Source organism: Rhincodon typus, chromosome 7 (assembly GCF_021869965.1).
Source record: "Rhincodon typus isolate 14 chromosome 7, sRhiTyp1.1, whole genome shotgun sequence".
Classification (NCBI taxonomy): Eukaryota; Metazoa; Chordata; class Chondrichthyes; order Orectolobiformes; family Rhincodontidae; genus Rhincodon; species Rhincodon typus.
This window is the reverse complement of record NC_063338.1, coordinates 12,918,237-12,935,084: the sequence shown is the minus strand read 5'-3', so window position 1 is coordinate 12,935,084 and position 16,848 is coordinate 12,918,237. Positions and strand designations below refer to the sequence as shown.

Genomic DNA, 16,848 nt, shown 5'->3' with positions numbered 1-16,848 from the left:
TTTCCACCACCTTGCTTATTGCAGAAGGCAGTGGATTTCAGTCGGTTGGTTTCACTGAAGAAGGTCTTTTTGGTGTGCTCCTGCCTTGGTGACCCTGTCAAGGCTCAGCAAAGTGAGGAACTCGTGTGCTGTAGGGAAAAAAGGAGTTCTTTTTGTAATGGCTCAGTTGCTTTCCTGCAAAACCGACAAGGCTTCACTGCTGGAATTGCATTCCACCTGGGGAATGGTGGGAGAAGGTGTAATTGTATCAGGTCCTGGCACAATGCCATTTTGTGGGACTTTCACACTTTGCATTTTCTGAAACCCACATTCACTGGGCTAGAAGCATACTACATATTCAGGATGTGCTCACGAGGTCTGCATTTGTGCTGTACTGCCTAATGTTAGAAAAATGTTGCTGCTTGATATGTAACAATTTTCTGAGCTGTTTCTACAGACTTCATCAGAGTCTCATCTTGTAGAAAAGGAAAGACTTGCATTTATGTAGGGCTTGTCATAATCTTGGAATATATCAGAGTGCTTTTATAACCAAAGAAATGCTATTTTTTAAAAGTATAGTCACTTTTGCAAAGTTAGGGAATGTTGCAGCCAGTTTGCATACAGTCGGATCCCACAGACAGTCATGTGGTAGTGACCAGAAAGTCTGTTTGTGATTTTTGATTTTTGGGTAGACAGGAAGCCAGGAGGCCTTCCCAGGTATTCTTTGTGCTGTCTGGGATCTTTTTCCATCTACTTGAGGAGGAAAGAAGAGCCTTGAATTAACATCCCATCTGAATGATGGCCACTCTGACAGTACTGTACATTCCCCAGATCTGCTATGAAAAGTCTGCATACATGTGTGGAATTCCAATATGAAACATTCTAACTCAGCGGTAGCCCACTGTGCCACAACTAGTACCAAGAAAGTGGTTGCAATTTGGTTTGTGAATCATTCTCAAGTTAGATGTTGTCTTTGAATTGTCATCAACAGCAACACTGTCTCGAATTCTAATCTACCACAGAGCACTCGGATAGTAATGGAGACACTGTGAGAGTCCCATTTCATTTCAAGGTAGATTAGGCAGCGTAGTGATGCAAAACCAGCTTTCCAACGTTAGGAGCAATCAACCTTTATACAAGGTAAGTTTTTTGGTTCTTGATTTCTCAACAGTGTTTTATTTAATCTCTTTTCCTAATAATTATTCACTTGGAATTTAGTAATTTTTAATCTTTTTGTCATATGTGGGGCTGTTTATTTTCCTGGCTGGGGGTAGGATGGAATGAGGAAGCAATGGTGGGGGAATCTTCTATTTAATGCTGGTACATGTATAACCTGATGCAGTAGTGTTCATTTCAATACAAAGAGATGTGTTCTAGTGTGTATATCTTTAACATTTAAACAGTAAACAGTTAGTTAATTTTTAACTCCCAATCTCTTAGATTATATGCAGCTTCCTGTCTCTTCCCCTGCCCATCTGGGAAGCAGACTATAAAATCACTTGTATTGCCTATAAACCCACAGCAGTTCAAATGGCTTTGAGCTGTGCTATGACTTTAAGATGCTCTTGTCCTTTGGTGTTGCATTGTTTAGCAGCACATGCCCACTAGCAATGGGCTTGTGAAAGATCGAGACACATGGGGCATTGTTAGTTAGCTAGCATTGGATTGTAAAGATTTGTGATGTGTGGGATCTTACCATCATGGAGCATCCAGATCAAATTGATGTTTGTGACAATTGCAATGAAGAATATCTGGCAATACTGGTAAAGGAAGGTGAGGCTAAATAATTAGTTCTGTCCTAGATGTAGCAATCTAAATCAATTTCTGAAAGCTGCTTACCGTTTGGGATATTTATGGCAATGTGATAAGTAGTCGAGGGGATGTGTGGTTAACGTTTTTGGTGCTTTACTTGGACAGCATGCTATATTAAGAGTGATTTTCTGCCTTAACTGAACTTGCACTTTATGAACAAGTTCTGGCAGCTTTCCAACTTTACATCGCAGCAGCTGAAGAATTTACTGTGTTGTTCTAAGGTGACCTTGGTGGCTTTCACTCTGCTTAACCCAGCAGACTGACATTGTGGTTGGTCGGCCCTGGTTTTGAAACTTGTCTACAGTGTCCATCGCTTTCCAGGTTCCTCTTAATTAGCTCAAGAATTTGTTGCTGCGCAGAAAATTTTAGAACCACATTGTGAGTATGTATTCTTTCGATTAGAGTGATTCCTGTTAAACAAGATTGATATTCTATCACCCCCTAAAATTCCAAGAAATTGCATTCTGTAACACCTTCAGCATGTTAAACATCCCAAGGCTCTTTTGACACACTTTTCAGACCTGTGACTTCTGCCTTCTAGAAGAACACTTGCAAGCTTCCTTTCAAATGGCACAACACTGTGACTTGGAACATTAGTACCTTTGTTCCAATGACAGTGTCAAAACATTGGCATTTTACATGAATAGAGAAGTGCTTTGAGCTGTTGGCAGCTCATTACAGTCCAGCTTCTGTGACAGGCACAGAAATTTCTGTCATCACCTATCCCTGAAGGAAGCCACTTGCGATTAAAGTTTTCACTCTTATTTTGCATATTTTTGATAGGGGGAAAAAAGTGGTCAAAGAGAAATTTCATTAAGTATCTTAAAGGAAGAAGGTGGAAAGTAGAGAGTTGGAGACCTGTAAGGAGGACGTTCCAAAGCTTAGTGTCCAGGCAACTGAAAATGAAAGAATTTAAAATCATGTAGAGTTTTACAGGTTTGTGGGACTGCTGTGTGCAAAATGACTGACTGCCCTGTTCCGTGCATTGTAATAGGCATAAGACCATAACTAATAGGAACAGGAGTAGGCCCATCGAGCCTGCTTCGCTGTTCAATAGGATCATGGCTGATCCGACACATCAACTTTCATGTCCTCTCCCCATAACCCTTGATCAAGAATCTATCTCAGCCTTATAAGGACTGTGTGCTGACAATACTCTGTGGCAAGGAGTTCCAAAGATTCTCAACCCTGAGAGAAAAAATTCCTCCTCATCTCAATCTTAATCTCAGAATAAGGAGCTCCAATTTATGCCTTCTGGCCCTAGACTTTTCCGGGGTGGAAATATCCTCTCTGCATTTAACCTGTCAAGCCCCTTAAGTATCTGATATGTCTCAATGATCTTTCAGAAAACTCATTTTGTAAGCATTTTCAAATGTTAGTTTCCAAGTAATTGAGACTCTTCAAGTACTTATCTTGAATACACATTCACGTACACATTTAAAATCGTGTGTAACCTTTTGTTATTTTGGCATAATAGCTGGAAATAATGAGAATCACACCATATGCATAGAAGTACGGTGCTGTGCCCTTTTATAATGCAGTAGTAATCTCTGAAATGTCGCATTTTGGTTAACATGCTTCATATAGCTTTGGACTCTGACTCTGAATTGTCCAAAGACTTTAAAAATTGCATTTTGATTTAGGATCATCGAGCATTTTTCATACAATCAATGTAGGCGTTGATACAGGTACATAGTGCACTCGATGTTCAGTGTTTAATCTTTCTGTTCAGAGTCCTACAGGTTTAGCAACAGAAGTGTGAGCAAACTTGGTATGAGGGTGTAGTTTGTTTACAAGACGAGGTCAGAGATCTTGTTTCATGATATTATAAATAAAAGGGTTTATTTAGTATTTGAATAAAGTTCTCAGGTGATGCTCTGGGATATTAGCCTGGCCTTATCAGGTTTGCATCGACCTTAATGACTGGAGTTGTATTTATAATGTACCAAGTCTGCTCATCCACCATTTTTGAGTTGCGTTAGCTTGCAGTCACCCACCGTCTCTAAGTGAAAATTCCCATCCTCATGTTAGCACCCCCCTGCCTTGATCCCATCCTTCTATATTTTTGTTAACTTGCTACAAAGCTTCAATCCCACCTGAATTTTCTCTTCCAACTCTCAACTTGTGCATTCCCACCATTTGAAACATTCCCAGTGCCTTTCACAGCTCCATCTCTTCTCAAAACCAACCACTTTATTATGGTCATTCCATTTAATACATCCTTTTTTTTTTGGATTTAAGTCCATATTTTATTTGCTGTCTAAGGCAATCTTGCACTGCATTTCTGCTATATTTAAATGTGAGTTATTGTTGCTCTCTTTCCAAAGGAGTAATAGAGGTTGTTGTGATTCATCGACTTAATGAGTTCAAAGACTTTGGAAAGTCCAAGGCCCAACATAAACTATGGTCTATACATTTGTTTGAAATTTGAACTTTCACTTCTGTTTTCAAAACATTCAGGCTTGCATCCAAAGTTCAAATAACATTCCTTGTAAACTTCTACATCAAAGAAGAAAAATATTCAGAATCCCACCTTTTTATTATTCAGCTGGATGCTGACCCAGGCAAGCAAACAAGGACTTTTGTTTACATAGTGCCTCTCAGGATGTGCTGAAGTGCTTTACAGAATTCTACAAGCAAAATTGCACAAATAGCAATGATAGAAAAGAGTAGCTAAAGTTCTTTCTTTGTGATGTCTGTTTAAATATTGGCCAAGACACTGGGGGGAGCAGCTCCTGCTCCTCTTTTGAAAAGTGGAATCATGGGATCTTTTAGGTCCACGTGGTGTTTCGCTTAAATTGCAGTCTGCCTAACAGTGCAGCACTCTCTCGGTAGTGCACCAGAAATGTCAGCCTGGATTTTGCTCCAAGGTCTCTAGGACAAGTCTTTAACCCACAAGCTACTGACTTGGAGATGAGAATGCTACTGATTGAGCTGCAGCTGATCATTACAATATTTAACATTCTCCAAACAAAGCTACTGAGAAATCTGCATTTGTTTGCCTACTGTAGACAGCATGCCTTAATGGCTTAGGAACACATCCACTTCTGTCAAAATAGCAAAATTATGATTTAATCAACCTATTCCACTGCACAATCACTGTACTATTCCTCTCTCAATATTTTGTATGAACGCTGCCAGAATTCAACCAGTTGGAATCCTGTATCTCCCACTGGTATTGGCAAGTCTAGAAATGTTAACTAGCTTTAAAAAAAAGTCAAAAAAGGCTTGGGGCCAATTAGGGATCAACAATGAGATAGTTAGCCCTGTTTCAAACTCATACATTGTAAGAGTCTAATTCAGAAGTTCACGGTGATGATTGTTTTTTCTAACTTGTCTGGAATCTGGCCAGTCCACAACAACCAGTACCCACAGTACACTGCTGTGGGTACAGAAGCCAAATGGAGTGGTTTGAAATGTGCATGGTATCAGGTTGGCTGCGTTTGATAGCAATCTCACCTTTGAGCTACAATATCATAGGTTTGAGTTACATTCTGAAGACTTGAGCTAGTCCAGACTGACACTGTGCTATACTGAGGAGATGCTGTTTTTCATCTGCACTGTTAAACCAAGGCATTTTCTGTAAGGTTGACATAAAATAATCCATCACATCATTTTTTAAAAAATGGGGAAATTTTCCTTGATGTCTTGGCAGATATTTAGGCTCTTGAAATAGGCTGTAACTGTGTGTATTTAAAGCACGGTTGTTAAATTTCTACTGGATTGATGTTGAGAGAAACAAACTGAAACCAGTTGCAAGCAACAACGGCAAGTACAGCCTAGCACTCACTTACAGGATTTGGAACTTTAATTATTGTTGAAGGTCATGATTACAAAGTCGGGATGATTTATATTTAATTGCAATACATTTTAGTCATAAATTCACCATACCTCACTCTGTCTTTTGGTTCTTCCCAATTCCCCTCAAGCTGTTTGTTCAAATTGAAACATGTTCATGAGTGCAGTTGCTGTTTGCCATGGATCATTAAGCTGAATGGTGTCGGTCCCATGTAATAAATTACTTTTGTTTTTGTCTCTCTCCCCATAAACAAACATCCATTGTCCCCCAGCTCAATTCCTACTTGTATTTCCTATTTACCTTATGGGTGAAGGTCCTTGGGGTGAACACTCAGTGTTTCCATGTTGCAGTGGTGTTCCTGACTCCCATCACATCTATCCTCTACAGTTCATGCTTTACCCAGTCCAACACATTAGGGCTCAGCATCTGTTTAGAAACTAACAATGCCCTCTAAATTGGTCCCTCATCAGCTAGAACAGAGCAGTGTGAAAATGTAGGAGTGGTGCATAAATATAGGTTAGGTATAGAGAACATAAGTCATTAAATACTTTACTTCTCGTGACCAGTTCTTAATCCAAACAAATCATATATTAGCTCTGCAAAGGGCAGATAGAATAAACGGGGAGTGACTGTTTTCGATAGGAGGGTGCAGATTTAAAAGCATGATTACTCTTTTTATGGTGGCTCGTGTTTTTAGTGTTAATGTTACATCTGTAGGACGCTGTTCTGCAAATAGAATTGTGTTCTTCTGTTTTTTTTTCCTTGGTTTGTTTTAACCCAAAGTAAAAAGTTGTCTATTCTAATTTCTACTTCCCTCCCCAGTTCTTAGCTCCAACAGGGTGGATCAGATGACCAGGACGTACAATGACACCGATATGGTCACACACCTGCTGTCTGAGGTGAGTTATGCTTTAGTTACAATAACGTTACCTTAACTCAACTATTGTAAAGGGAAATGTTTAGAAATCAAAAAGGAGCATTAACATCTAGTATATCAGTCGGTTCTATAGGATGTAGCTCTGAAACTGACGCAAGGACTGGTGCAAATTTGACACCTTGCATCTTTTACAGTCAATATTTGAAATTTTCACAAACAGAATCATTCTGCACTGGAAGCTATTTAGCCTATTGCAGTTATCCTGGCTTATTAAAAACCTAGCAATCAGTGTCACTTCTTTTTGCACTTTTACAACATCCTGTAGACTTTTCTCTTTCAAATTTATATTCAATTCCTCTTTGAAAGCTCCTATTGAATCTGTTTCCAGGCAGCAATTTGCAGGTTATCATAATTAACTGAGTAAGAAATAATTACCTTCTTTCCTCTGATTCTTTTGCCAATTAACTTAAGTCTGTGGTCTTGGATTATCAGCCTTGTTGCCAGCGGAAACAGTTTCTCCCTTTATCTCTGTCGTAATCGCTTCTTTTTAAATACATCCTGTTTGTTTATTCGCTGAGGTTGAACATGTATTTCAAGTTGAAAAGATGCCTGTGCTTCTCTAAATGTTGTATTCTCACTCGCACCCTCAACTGACTACTTGGAGATTGCAATAATCCAGTATTTGAGGTATATAATTTTTGCTGGTTTAATCAAGAGTGCCAGTTCATAAGGCGCAGGTTAAGACAAAGTTTGTTATATTTGTTGGGTTAGATGGTAGATTTTTGGAGTTGACGAAATGAATTGAATGTGCAACCACGAGAATGCGATACTTCAAGAATTAAGCTCATTACACCTGTGAGAATGTCATTTTGCATTTTGTTTTTTTTTGATTGGCAGAGAGATCGTGATTTGGAATTGGCTGCCCGAATAGGTCAGTCCTTGTTACATCGGAACCGGGTACTGACAGAGAGAAATGAGCTCTTGGAAGAACAGTTGGTTCAGGCTTATGATCAAGTGAGTGGTCATTTTCAACGTAAGTGGGCTTAATTATGAAATCAAGCGCAATTGATTCACTTCTAGGGAAGGAAATGTGTTGTTTTTGTTTCCAGTCTAGCCCACGAGTGACTCCTGTCCAATGCTAATGCCCCTTGAAGTGATTTAGCAAGGCCCTCAGTCAAAAGGGTAATGCTAGTCTTTCAGTTCCACATTCTAAGAATGAATAGATAAAATAAAAAATCTGAAATAAAAATAATCTGAATCAAATGGACGAGTAGACTTTATAACATGGTATTAATTTAAAAATGTAGCCTTTGAAATCAGAATGTTATCACTTGAGTCCAATATGACTCCTCTTCGGACTGAAGAGGCATCGTATTGATCTCAATGTTAATTTTGTCTCTCTCCACAGATGCTATCTGACCTGTTCAGTTTCTCCAGTACATTCTGATTTCATTTCAGATCTTCACACCTGCAATACTGTACTTTTATCCTTAGGGATCCATTGTTTTGATGGCAGGAAGGGTTTTGGTAGCTCTAATATGGCCTGGTCTGTATATCTGCACCCATGTCTTTCTAATTGCTGATGCATTATTAATGTGCATCGTGTAGGAAATCGGCATCTCCCAGTTTGTGGATGTTCCAATGCACTGCAACACTCCTACAGAGGACATAGATTCACAGCATGTAGCAGTTGTTTAGGGAACAAAAAAAATCATTAACAGCTCAAATCATTGGTTTGCATAAAATTACTCACTTTTTTATATGTTTTGTATATATTTTTTTGAAAAATAGTTAAAATGCCTATTTTTATTTGTGAAGCATCCAGTGTTCACTAATTTGCAGTACTTTCCAGTCCAAAAGAGTCTTTTATTTAAAATTCTCATTCTGATTCTTAGCATTCTGCTGTGGCCTTAGTTCTGCCTATCTCTGTAAACTTCGCTACTCCTCTGTGAGATCTCTGCATCAATCCAATTCTTGCCTTTTGCACGTTCCTGATTTTCATTACCCCCACCCCCTAGTATTTATGGTAGTGTCTTCACCTGTCTAGCTCCCAAGGTCTAGAAGTCCCTCTCTAAATCTCTCCTTTTGGTTTTTATTTCTCAAATTGAGTTGAATGGCTTCCTACTATACTGTAAATTTATGATTCTATGATCTTGCTCCTCCTTTTAAAATGTTCTTTCCAACCAATCTTGGATTACATATCCTAATATCCCCTTCTGTGGATTGTTGTCAGTTTTTATTTCAGTGGTGTGCTTTAGATGATTGGCTACGTTAAAGGTGCTATATCAACAAAAAAAATAGAAATTCTGGAAGTACTCAGTGGTGAGCCAGTATCTGTGGAAAAAAAAGCTATTGTTTCAAATCAAAAGCCCAGTTCTGAAAAGAGATTATTGATCTAAAACAATCATTGTTTTTCTCTACTTTTTTTTTTCACTACTTTTTTTCACTACTTCAGATGCTGCCTAATCTGCTTGCATCTTTTCAGCATTTTCTTAGTATTATTTTAGTTCAAATTTGCAGAATTCATGGTATTTTGCTTCTGTACTAGAATTGTTCATTTTACGCATTACACACAAAAACTTTCAACCTCTCAAAGTCAAGTAAATGTACAAATGCCACTACACTGTGTTTGAAGGTAGTGAAGACATGTACTCTTTCTTTAGCATCCATAACATCAAAGTGTCCCTGACTTTTTACAGACGTATAATGCAAGGCATGAATGTCAAACAAAAGGGGTTGGAGATGTAAGAAGGAGTGACTTAAAGCTTGGTAAAAGAGGCTATTTTTGGATTCTGGGAATCAAAGATGGAAGATGAGAAAAACTTGTGGCTGTAAAGAGCTGTTCCTTGTGTTTTTAAAATATTTTCAGTGTTGGAGCTGATTTCCTCACATTTTTGAAGCAGTAGTTACTGTTTTATGAGCTGTTGTATTGTTTTGGAACTTTTGCGGGGGAGAAAGAAGATCAAAACAACAGCACTTCCTTTTTTTAAAAAAAAGAAGGAGGGGGAGAGAGAGAGAGCAGGTACTATTTGGGAGGTGGGTAAAAAAACAAGCAGTGAACCTTCACAGTTGACTGCCTCCGCTGTTAGTTTCCCTGAAGGTGGGGAGTCCAAAACTAGAAGGCATAACTTTACGTTGAGATGGGAAAGAATTAAAAGGGACCTAAGGGGTAACTTTTTCTCCAGAGGGTGGCATGTGTATGGAGTGAGCTGCCAGAGGAAATGGTGGAGGCTGGTACAATTACAGCATTTAAAAGGCATCTAGATGGGTATATAGAAAGGGTTTAGAAGGATATGGGCCAAATACTGGCAAATGGGACTAGATTTATTTAGGGTATCTGGTCAGCATGGCCAAGTTGGACCGAAGGATCTGTTTTCATGCTGTAAAGCTCTATGATTCTATGAACAGGTGATGGGAATGTGGGATCTAGATTGCTGAAAATACAGAATTTGTAGTGTACCTTTCCAAAGCAAATTATTGCTTGTGGCAAAATACTCTTGTGGTGTAGTCACATTTGCAAAATGTGAAACTCAGCAGCCAATTTGCACTAATCAAGGTTCCACAGACAGCAATGTGATAATGACCAGGTAACTTGTTTTATGTTGAGAGCAGCTCTGGGAACAGAATGCTGGGAAGAATTTCCTAGCTGTCCCCCTCTATCCCTGAATGTTGCCCTTCAGATTCACTTGTATCCAGTATTTTCCAATTATCCGTTGTTTAGTCCATGTTCTTTCCGTTAGGTTAACCAACTGCAGCATGAGCTATCCAAGAAGGATGACCTCCTGCGAGTGGTGGCCAATGCTTCAGAGGAGAGTGAATCCGACTCCAGCTGCTCTACACCACTCCGCCAAAATGAGTCATTTCATCTATCACACAGCTTGATGCAACTGGATGTTTTGCAGATTAAACTGCGAGAACTGGAGGACGAAAACCTCTCTCTTCGTTCTGAGGTAGGTTTTATGACAGCCCTGAATTTAGAATAACACAGGTGTACCACATATAAGACATGTCACTGGCCTAGTTGTATATTTTGCTGTTTTGCAGATGATCATATTAGAAGGATATGCTGGGTGGATTAGAAAGATATGCAGGTAGGGTCGGGAGGCGGCTCATGCATCAGACCATTTGCCCTGAATGGCTTTTACCTAACACTGTAATTTCCTGTATTTCAGTGGGGTTGGTATCATTCTGGTGACCTTGTGTGATTTACACTTTTTAAATTCCAAGCTACCAACCAAGTTTAAATTTGTTTATTTGAATACAATCATAAAATAATTGTAGTGTTATAGGAGGCCATTTGGTCTGTGTAGACTGTCTTAGAAGCTACACTTGTTTGCAAATGGTAGAAATGAGGAGAAATTCTCTTCATTCGAAAGGGTTGTGGAGTTTGCTACCACAGGACGATGGAGATATTTCTTGAATGTATTCAAGACCGAGATGGAGAAACTTTTTGGATACGAGAAGATGCGAGGAATTTAGGGTTAGAGAAGATGAGGTGAAATATCAGCTCTAATTGAAAGTTTTACTGAGCCTTCTCAAGATGTGGGCTTTGCTGATTTGGCTGGCATTTATTGCCCATCTGTAGTTGCCCTTGAGAAGGTGGTGGTGAGCCACTGCCTTGAACATGCAGTCCATGGAATGTAGGTATTCCCACAGTGCAGTCAGGAAGGAAATCCAGAATTTTGACCTAGCAACTGTGAAAGAACAGTGATATAGTCTCATGTTGCAAGGTGTGTAGCTTGAAGGAGAAGTTGTGGGTGGTGCTCCCAACCATATGCACCTCCTGTCCTTCTCGACATTAGAGGTTGTGGGTTTGGAAGGTACTGTTGAGGTAGCTTTGGTGAGTTATTGCAGTGCATCTTGTAGGTGCTAGATACTGCTGCCACTCTGCATTTATGGTGGAAGGTGTGAATAGTTAAGGTGGTGGATGGGATGCCAATAGTTCTGTCAAACTGCTGTGATGTTTTTGGTGCTACACTCATCCAGGCAAGCAGGGAGTTCAACACACTCTCTTGAATTCTGCCTTGTAGATGGTAGACAGACTTTGGGGAACCAGGAGGTGGGTTATGTGCTGTAGAATTCCCAGCTTCTGACCTGCTGTCAAAGCTGCAATATTTATATGGCTGGCCTAGTTTCTGCTCGTTGGTAAGCTCTAAGATATTGCTAGTGGGAGAATTCAGCAATGATAATGCCATTAAATATCAAGGAGATGATCATTGCTCATCAGTTGTTGTTTGGCTCTCATCAGCCCAGTCCTGGATGTTGACCAGGTTCTAATGCATAGGGATATGGACTGCTTCAGTCTCTGAAGAATCACAAGTGGCTGAGCAGGGTTGCAGGGCTGAATGACTTATCCCTAGTTTGAACTTATTGTTCTCATGAGAAGAGTTTGTCTTTTGTTCAGCATCTTTTCATGGATACAATGTTAAAACTGGGAACTCGAAGCAGAGTTGGGACCCTGTGTCCTGCCTTTGCACACAGTACAGTTTTGCTTTCTATTCACCCAATAGTAAAACTGCTGCAACAACACCCAAAAATGTTGCTTTTATGCAAACATTAACATCGGTGAAGCGTTGCAGAAGTCAAAAAAGGAACAAAACCTGTTGGATCACATTAGCAACTGATCAGGCAGTGTGAACCACTCTGGTGTTACAGTGAAAAATGTCTATGATGATTCCATTTTTGGAATCCTGCCTGTGAACTAAATAACATATACAATTGGTGAATAAACATTTTTAGAAAAGTTCCATAAGACTATCATGATCAAGGTTTGGACAATTTTAAAAATTGTCATTCAGCATTACATTCAAATTAACTTTCGGAACTGTGTGAGCCCAAAGTTAACGTGACCTTGGTTAAACGATTGGGCACAGAATAGGATAGCTACAATCAGTAGTATTTATGTTAGGCAACATGACCAGGATTAGCCATTTAGGCAGTAGCAGTTTGGTGCTAACTGGCACCAGTTAACTTAAGGACCTTCATCAACATTTACAGAGGCACCACAGAAAACGTACAGTCCGGGTGCATAACAGCCTGGTACGGCAACTGCTCTGCCCAGGACCGTAAGAAAGTTCAGGTTGTGAGCACAGCCCTGAACGTGACAGACACAAACCTCCCATCCACGGATTCCATTTATACTTCTTGTTGCTGCGGAAAGGCTGCCAACATCATCAAAGACCTCTCCCATCCTGGTAATGCTCTCTTCCAAACTTCCCTCAAGCAGAAAATGCAGAAGCTCGAACACACGCACCAACAGGTTCAAGAACAGCTTCTTCCCTGCTGCTATTAGACTGCTGAATAAACTCTCTAGCTTCAAATAATGTTGATCTTGCCTTATTTACCTCCCTGTGCAGTTGTAACCTATGTGCCTTGCTCTTCTAAGCACCCTGTGATCTGTATGTCCTTGTTTGCTATGTTCTGCCAGTATTGCTAGCAAAACAAGGCTTTTCACTGTACTTGGGTACATGTGACTACAATAAATCAAATCTAATCTAATCAAACATGGGCTTCTGGGAACTTGTAACCTGGATTAGCAGCCTGGGATGGTACAAAGAGCCACCTAGATTAGCAGCACAAACACTAGTGAGTACGACTAGGAACAGTGGTATAGGTGCCTGGAACTGTCAGCAGAATTAGCAGTACGAGTGCTTGGGGTTAGCAGTGTGTCACTTGTTAGTGTAAGTCACATCTCTCCTCTCTTGGGATTTTCTTGGTGCCAGTCTCTGAGTTCACCAATTGAAATTCTTTAACAGCAGAGCTGTTATTGCTGAGGTTCTGTTCAAGGTTAATGACTGTTTGTTTGATATTGCACCTATAATTTTTATTCCTGGAACTGCGGTTTTAAAACTCATCGTAAAACTATTGTTGATTTGCAATGCTGTTAATGAATATTTATGCTTAATCCTTAACATGCTTAGTCACACCTTGAAATTAGCTGTACACAGTGATACGGTACATCCCTTTAAAGGATCAGAGTAAAGGTTATGATGAGTGGGACAAAATGATGCACAGTTAATGTTTTGACCCTGGTTTAAACCTGGTCTAAACTGTTATAAAAGAAGTCCCTGCCTGATAATGTAACTGATATAAAACATACTTGAAAAATTCTGCGTGCTTCTGAACCGTGTGAGTCTTGGAGATAAAACTGCCACAATTTGTCTATTTCATTTACGTCCTGATGATGGTTAGAGAGGGAATGGAAACATTCGTATCAGTTTGTTAGGTGGGAATTTGCTTTTAGCAGGTAGGCAATGAAAAAGCGTGTTATTGTAATAATGTAGGAGCTGTACCTGCAAACGAGGGCCTGGTGTCAGCTTTGCCCGGAGTTTCTTGCAAATAATCTTTTTTTCGTTTACAGTTGAGCGTTTGTTTCATTTTGTGCTGACTTTCTGACATCCATATTGAACTCTAAGCGTGCAAATGCCACCGCTCACTTAAAAACAGTGGGAGCTGGCAGACGGTCTGATGCTGGGAAGTAGCAACTGCAGTGTGATATGAAGAAATAATTTGTCAATGTCCTTAACCTAGTCTGATTGTGTTTGTCTCTGTTTCTTCATTCCAAAGGCTTGTCACCTGAAGACAGAAACGATCAACTATGAAGAGAAGGAACAGCAGTTGGTCAATGACTGTGTGAAGGAATTAAGTAAGTACGAATAAAGGAAAAGAGAGACTTGTATTTACGTAATGGCCAGAAATTCAATCAAGGTTGGAAACCCTATTTCTGACCTTGATCAGACATTTAAAATAAAACATTGATACATTTAGATGACTTTGGAATATCCTGGATGGGCACTTCTAGTTATGAAACAGGAGAGACCTGTCCAGAAATCCTTGCAGCTAGCAGGGCAGAAAATCAGAGTTGATAGTGCATCCCCTTTTGCAGCAGTAAAATGCTATGTTCTGTGATTTAAACATTCAGTGCAGCTAGCAACTTTTAACAACTACTGTTAAAGGCTAAGGATATATGAGAGTTTGGGTAGAATGCCACATGGGTGAAAGGGGTTGGTTGTTGGTAAATTAAAGAATGCCTAGGAGAGGTCAAGAGGTCTGATCCACTCTGGGAGTTGTTGGATTAAGGGCTGTGAGTAGGGGCCTGGGATCGGGAATTGCTGTCGGATCTGGAAGAAGGGCAACATGTCAGGGTGGGGATAGGTCTTGTCGAGTTGAAGGGGTGTCAGACTAGGGCAGTGCAGTTGTGAGATGTTGAATTGGTGGGAGTCAGTGATGAATCAAGTGTCAGTATAATAGATAGCCAGGAGTTAGTAGATTTTTGATACTCTAACTTATCCTGGTAACTACTAAGTTAAAGTAAGTCTGGACTGTCGGGCGTTTCCCACATAAACTTTTTCAGAGGGTTCCAGACACGGGGAATTTCCTATCGGAGTTTTCAGTTTCAAGGGCAGTTTCAGTGGAGTCGGCAACATTGGGATTTCTGCATCGGCTCTGTGCAACTCCAGTCTGTACTGCTGCAATGAATATCTCGCCATTGGAATATCTGGGTTAATGATTTGCACAATTTGATATTAGAATGACAGCCAATGAAGTACTTTAGACTAGTCACTGCCGTTATACTCCCCCATTTTTCCTTAAAATTATGCCATGAAATCTTTTATATCCACCTACAGCAACGGACTGGATGTAAAAGAATTTTCAAAACTTAACACAAATGTAAAAGCAAATCTCTCAGTTGGACATATAGGAAATCTGTTGATCATATGATTTGAATGAAGTTACCCACAATCTTCAGTTGTCGAAGCATCTTTCAGGCACCACTTCCCAGACTTTCCCAATCTTACATTTAAGGTCTCACCCGATGGATGCCATCTCTGTCATGGCAGTGCAAACTAAAGTACCAGCCAGGATTTTGTGTTAAGGGTTAAACTGAATGCCAGAGGACATTTGCAGTCTATACTCCAGACTGTCATAGCCAACTGAAAATCATGGCTCCTGTGCAAAAGAATTGTCTGTCATTTTATTGCAACAAATTCTGAGCCTGCAACTATGACTTTTAAATCTGAAAATGTTGGTCTTTAATCTCTCTTCGGGAGTTCACATGTCCTGTGGTAAAGCACTACTCGGTGCAGTGCTCAGTCATGTAGATCACAAGGTCCTTCGGTTCAGTTCATTCTGCATGTTGTATCTTTTGTTCTTCATCTGGTTGTGTTCTGTAGTGCCTTCTGTGCTTGCCCTTATAAGGGTTGGTGTTGCAGATTTGGGAAGGTTCTTTTGGAAGAAACTGCAGTATCCTCACGGAATTTCTATTGATTTGAATGATCCGTCACATTCACACGATCACTATTTCTTTGTCGTCTTAACTTACCTCATTCTCCCACTTCTCTTTTTTTTCTTTTTTCTCTTCTGAAGAAGAAACAAATATCCAGATTTCCAACCTGGCAGATGAACTCTCCAGAAAGAATGATGACATTGCACGTCACCAGGAGGAGATCACCAACTTGCTCAGTCAAATTGTGGAGCTCCAGCTTAAAGTCAAAGAGGCAAGTGTGAAAAACATGTGAACTGTGATAAAGATTTTAACAGAAATTCTATTACCAAGGTTGGTGGGGAGGCCTCCCTGCCACTTGGGTTTTGTTTTGATTTCAAAACATGTCATGGGTCTTGATATTTATTTTCCCAGTGTGCCATTGAAAAAGAGGAACTTAAACAACATTTACAGGCATCCAAAGATGCCCAAAGGCAGCTCACGGCAGAAGTGAGTATTTCACTTTTTAAACCCTATGCCAACTTTTAACATTTAAGGTAATGGTGCATTTTCATGTTTTAAGGTTGCACCTGCTCTAACCTCGGATAAGGAATTCTGACTCTGTTGAAGTGAACGTATGATAAAATATAAGAACAGAAGGAGAGCAATCATCATTGAGTCTGCTCTGCTATTCAGTGAGATCATGACTGATCTAATAACAGCAATTTCTGCTTTCCTGAATCGATTCTCTTTTATTAATTATAAATCTGTCCATCTCTGCCTTGAATACACTTAACTATCGTACCTCCACATTTTTCCATATCCAGCTGTTCAGTCTTAATGACAGTGTCCATTTGTTGCTCAGTTATGGGTAGATAGTGCTTATACTCTTGCATACTCTGGGATTGATACAAGAGAACCGTATTTCTACCCAGAGATGATCGGAACTGCAGATGCTGGAGAATCCGAGATAACCAGGTGCAGAGCTGGATGAACACAGCAGGCCAAGCAGCATCAGAGGAGCAGGAAGGCTGACGTTTCGGGCCTAGACCCTCCTTCAGAAATGGGGGAGGGGAAGGGGGTTCTGAAATAAATAGGGAGAGAGGGGGAGGCGGATAGAAGATGGATAGGTTAGGTGGAGAGGAGACAGACAGGTCAAAGAGGCGGGGATGGAGCCAG

General features: G+C 40.1%; 1 protein-coding gene across 1 annotated transcript in view; it reads left to right on the top strand.

The window, feature by feature from the left end:
- Window positions 1-16,848, top strand: part of trak2 (trafficking protein, kinesin binding 2) — a 69,748-nt gene that overhangs the window by 35,208 nt on the left and 17,692 nt on the right. The window contains exons 4-9 of the mRNA XM_020528022.2: window positions 6,413-6,489; window positions 7,365-7,481; window positions 10,208-10,417; window positions 14,034-14,112; window positions 15,834-15,964; window positions 16,105-16,179. Of these exons, the coding sequence (XP_020383611.2) occupies window positions 6,413-6,489; window positions 7,365-7,481; window positions 10,208-10,417; window positions 14,034-14,112; window positions 15,834-15,964; window positions 16,105-16,179 (689 nt within the window). The remainder of the gene's footprint in view (window positions 1-6,412; window positions 6,490-7,364; window positions 7,482-10,207; window positions 10,418-14,033; window positions 14,113-15,833; window positions 15,965-16,104; window positions 16,180-16,848) is intronic.